Below are 4,095 nucleotides of genomic sequence, written 5' to 3' on the forward strand. Positions count from 1 at the left end.
TTAACCAAGGAATATTATAGAGCATTTAATAGCCCCTTTATAATAATACTTTTCATTTTGTTTTGAAATATTTTTACTATAATACTAATAATTAAAACAGAAATACTATAAAGTAATGAAACTACCAAGGTTATAGAAAATAATTTTAACTACAAGATAGTAATATTAAATAATAGTAAACAGTAAAAAATAGTAATTAAGAGATCTTACTAACTTTAATTGTAATATTAATAATAACGTAGGTTTTTTAATAATTTTTTTTAACTGCATCAAAAAGTCAGCGAAGCTTTACACTCTGATCTGTAGTTTTACTTTCTTTTGAGACAAGATCCCTGAAAAATAAATTTTTAAGGTTCTCCACCACTCTAGGACCTGGTAAGTATTGCGTTCCCCTAAAAAAGTAACGCACTTGGGTTTCAATACTTTGATGATAAGGAATACAGACTAAGCGCTATAACTTCATAGAGGACAAAGGTGGCACGTAAGTATAAAAATAAAAACCGTCAGGAAGAAATTTTTCATATTTTGTCTTACTTTCTTCATTTTTAATTTTTTTTTGATTTATTATGAATCTTTCTTTTCATAGTTTATTTTAGATAATTTAATTGTTTTTTTCTCGCCAGCGTTGTCGCAGTTGGGCCTTTCGAAACGCCAGATACTCATATAAAGGAAAAAGTTAAATCTTACATTAGTTCATACTATATATACTATATATTAATATTTCTGGCAAAGGTAAATCGTATTACAAATGATAAAGGTAACTTTAAACTGTTAAGAAAATTTTTAATAAATAAAAGTATATATATAGATACCGCGGACGATTTTACTATTGGACTTTCCAGTTCTTTAAAGTTGCTCATCTGTAAGGAAGAGGGCAGTTAATTACTAATAATATTAAGGCTAAATGACCAACCCACCCAAATCTAGCTATCCAACTGCTGGCGATAGGCCCTTGTCGAAATCCCGTTGTCTGATACTTTTTTTACATAGCGCTTTTCCATGATCGGAAATGCATAAGTCAAAAAAAAAGGCAGTTGAAATAAATAAATTACATAGCCATCGCCACGATTGGATTGTAACATTTAAAAAACCTCTTAAAGAACAAACTTTTCTTCAACAGGCAATAGATTTTGCTGAAGAACATGACTTGCATTTATTTGGTCAGGTTTGTCGCAAGTTTTTCCCCTCTGATTCTGCTTTTAAACCATGGCAATATGATATACTTTATTACTACGTAGCTTTTTTTTATCCTTTGAATTCAAGTTAAATTTATTATTTTACTAATTTTACTTATTTATTGGAAATTTCGTATATTATGAAGGTTCTACATCTGACCAACACTTTTTCATATCGACCTCGCCCTTATTGTGTAAGTTTTCAAGGTAGTCCTTGTTATCACAGCTTTAACAGCACTGGATTTTTCGAATATGCCATTTACAAACGCCTTAAAGAAGACAATCGAACTATAGAAATCCAACAGGAAAAAATATTAAGCAGAAAAAAACGATATATAGACTCTACTTTTACAATTTCCGATCCTTACTATCCTCGTCAGTGGCACTTGGTCTTTTTTCACTGTACTTTTTTAATGAAAGCATAATAAGAATTTTTTAGCACAACCACCATAACGATACGAACGTTCAAGAGGCCTGGCGACAAGGTTTCTTTGGTGATGGTGTTGTTGTGACTGTGATTGACGACGGCTTGGAATATACCAATATTGACTTAATTAGATGTTATGTAATAATTAATTTGGTCATTGTTAAAAAAATTGAACTGCAGTAGTTTATTAAAGTTATTTTGTTAGGATCCTCTTGCTAGCTTTGATGTTGACGATCAAGATTATGATCCGTTTCCAAGATACTCTTCTGATAATATTAACAAGCATGGCACAAGATGTGCTGGAGAAATCGCGGCTGCTCCTAATTCGTTTTGCGGGGTGGGCTTAGCGTATAATGCCAAGTGCGGTGGTAAATAAACAATAGTTGAAATATAATAAAATAATTCAATTTTCTCAGCTTTATTTTATTAAAAGCCATACGTTTGTTGGACGCTGCTATTTCCGACTACATGGAAGCGCAGGCTTTATCATATCAAAATAACGTAGTTATAGATTTTTGAAGGCTTACAAGCTCCAATTACTGTAGTGAAAACTATTGTATAGCACACTCACATATATACTTCGAGTTGGGGGCCCAGCGACGATGGCGCAACTGTAGATGGCATGGGGTCTTTAACTTTCCAGGCCTTGGAAAACGCTGTTCTTACTGGTCGAAATGGTTTAGGGTCCGCTATTTAATTTACTTATAACTACAAATTTAGAGTAAGTTAATTTTAATTTTTATAAAGAAATATATTTGTTTTTGCTTCTGGGAACGGAGGAAAACAAGATGACTGTAATTGCGATGGTTACGTGAACAGTATCTATACTTTGGCGATCGGCGCAGTGAGTCGAGATAACAGCTCGCCTCAGTATGCTGAGACGTGCTCTGCAATAATTGCAGCCACGTATAGTTCGGGTACAAGTGGAGATTCATACATCGTGAGTGGATTATCAATTTTCTTTATAAATCTGAAGCATGATTATGTCTAGACAACGAGTGATTTGCACAATTCATGTACTTTTACTCACGGAGGAACCTCTGCAGCAGCTCCGATTGCCTCCGCCATTTACGCTCTTGTTCTACAAGCAAAGTACTGCTTTTTTTTATAGGTAAATGCGTATACTATATAGTTGCCTGTTTAGTATGAATCTCACGTGGAGAGATATCCTTCATCTTACAGTAGCCACCGCGGAACCAAAAGTCGGGAGGGGTGTTTTTTATTCGTTAAATGGTATCGGGTAGCGACCAAATTGTTAAGCGTGTTAGTGAAACTGTTAACTGGTGCCTATTTAAAGGCGAAATGTCAGCCATGAAACAGGGTTTGGCATATTGAATGCTGGGCTCATGGTCTCTGCTGCAAAACTTTGGGAAACCGTTCCTCCTATGAAAACTTACGTATCTCCGATAGTCAATCCTCCGCAAGTAGCAATGCTCTCATATTACTAGATTTACCTTGCCCTTTCTCCCTTATTGGTGCGTAGCTTGTAGAAGGTTCTTCGTTAAATTCCTCTATTTTCATTCCTAACTTGCCTGGAGTCGGTATACATAAATTCGTAACCATTTTAATGGGGAATTATTTGGTCCCTTTAGAAGTCAACTTTCTTGAGTATGTCCAAGTTAATACTACTGTTACATGCAGAAGGAGAAGTAGCATAAAAGTCTCTCCTTGATGTTTTGTAAAAGATTAGTTTTACTAACTTTTTTAAAGATAAAGCTTATTTCTCCTATGAAAACTGTGTCTATTCTACTCAAGCGCCGGCCAAAGGACTATTATTCTTCAAATTGTCTTAATAATTGGACGTTTTCTAGCGTACACTATTGGGGCGAAGTTATCATATTATAAATCTAAATTTTCTTTTTAGTCAATTTCTATTTAAGAGGCCTACCGGTAAGTGGACTTTGCAGGTAGAAAAAGTTGAGGAGGATTTGGTGTCCTTAAAATCCTGGCAACTGATTCTTCACGGGACAGAATTTTGTTCATCTCCTGCCTGCAGGCCCCCTGAAGTCTGTTACCCTCATATAACTAAAAGACCAGCAGTTAGTAATTCAACTACTATCCCGACCCCGAAAATTAACCTCTTGGAAGTAGTAATGCTCGGCTGCCTCGGCTTGGCGGCTGCAGTGTTTGGTTTGGTATTCATCGTCGGCTATGTGAGGCGGAGATACGCAAGCAAATATAGAAGCTTAACTTATCCAGATCTCCTCAATATTAATGAATTTGACGAAAGTTGCATATAGGAATGCAAAGTTAATTAAAAGAAACTGCCTTGCTTTAGTTATTTTTACTTTAGTGTAATATCAATAAAACAATTAGTTATTTACCAAAAAGTATTCGATTGTTTTTCTAAAGATTTTACAAGCATTTCTTTTTCTGATTCATTTAATTTTAATAGTTGGCTTATAATCGATATTAGAGCTCTCTGTTCGTTACAAGTACTTGTAACGAACTTAAGAAGAACATTTTTAATATAACAAAACTTTATATCATTTT

The 4,095-nt window shown here is 34.5% G+C and overlaps 1 protein-coding gene across 3 annotated transcripts; it reads left to right on the plus strand.

Moving 5' to 3' along the window:
- Window positions 1-945: 945 nt before the first annotated feature.
- LOC135142943 (furin-1-like) lies at window positions 946-3,858 on the plus strand. 3 transcript variants are annotated; one of them, XM_064074759.1, is made up of 14 exons: window positions 946-1,165; window positions 1,322-1,564; window positions 1,615-1,740; window positions 1,808-1,970; window positions 2,036-2,103; window positions 2,165-2,286; window positions 2,350-2,542; window positions 2,594-2,694; window positions 2,747-2,842; window positions 2,900-3,026; window positions 3,086-3,143; window positions 3,195-3,262; window positions 3,313-3,432; window positions 3,483-3,858. In XM_064074759.1, the coding sequence occupies exons 1-14, from the start codon at window positions 1,010-1,012 to the stop codon at window positions 3,840-3,842; spliced, it is 2,001 nt and encodes a 666-aa protein (XP_063930829.1). In that variant the 5' UTR covers window positions 946-1,009; the 3' UTR covers window positions 3,843-3,858. The 3 variants fall into 3 exon arrangements, with proteins under 3 accessions (XP_063930829.1, XP_063930828.1, XP_063930830.1); XM_064074758.1 differs by having other exon boundaries at window positions 3,086-3,262; XM_064074760.1 differs by lacking the exons at window positions 3,313-3,432; window positions 3,483-3,858 and having other exon boundaries at window positions 3,093-3,143; window positions 3,195-3,250.
- Window positions 3,859-4,095: the final 237 nt, after the last annotated feature.

This window comes from Zophobas morio, unplaced genomic scaffold, assembly GCF_036711695.1.
Source record: "Zophobas morio isolate AGI-343-1 ecotype UQ-CSIRO unplaced genomic scaffold, CSIRO_AGI_Zmor_V1 ptg000055l, whole genome shotgun sequence".
In the NCBI taxonomy this organism is placed as follows: Eukaryota; Metazoa; Arthropoda; class Insecta; order Coleoptera; family Tenebrionidae; genus Zophobas; species Zophobas morio.

Excerpts from the sequence above, each read along its gene's own strand:
- LOC135142943 (XM_064074758.1), top strand. The coding sequence starts at position 1,010 with ATGCATAAGTCAAAAAAAAAGGCAGTTGAAATAAATAAATTACATAGC. Across the intron at positions 1,565-1,614 it reads ATCCTCGTCAGTGGCACTTG|CACAACCACCATAACGATAC; the intron begins GTCTTTTTTCAC and ends AGAATTTTTTAG. Across the intron at positions 3,027-3,085 it reads CGATAGTCAATCCTCCGCAA|CTTGTAGAAGGTTCTTCGTT; the intron begins GTAGCAATGCTC and ends ATTGGTGCGTAG.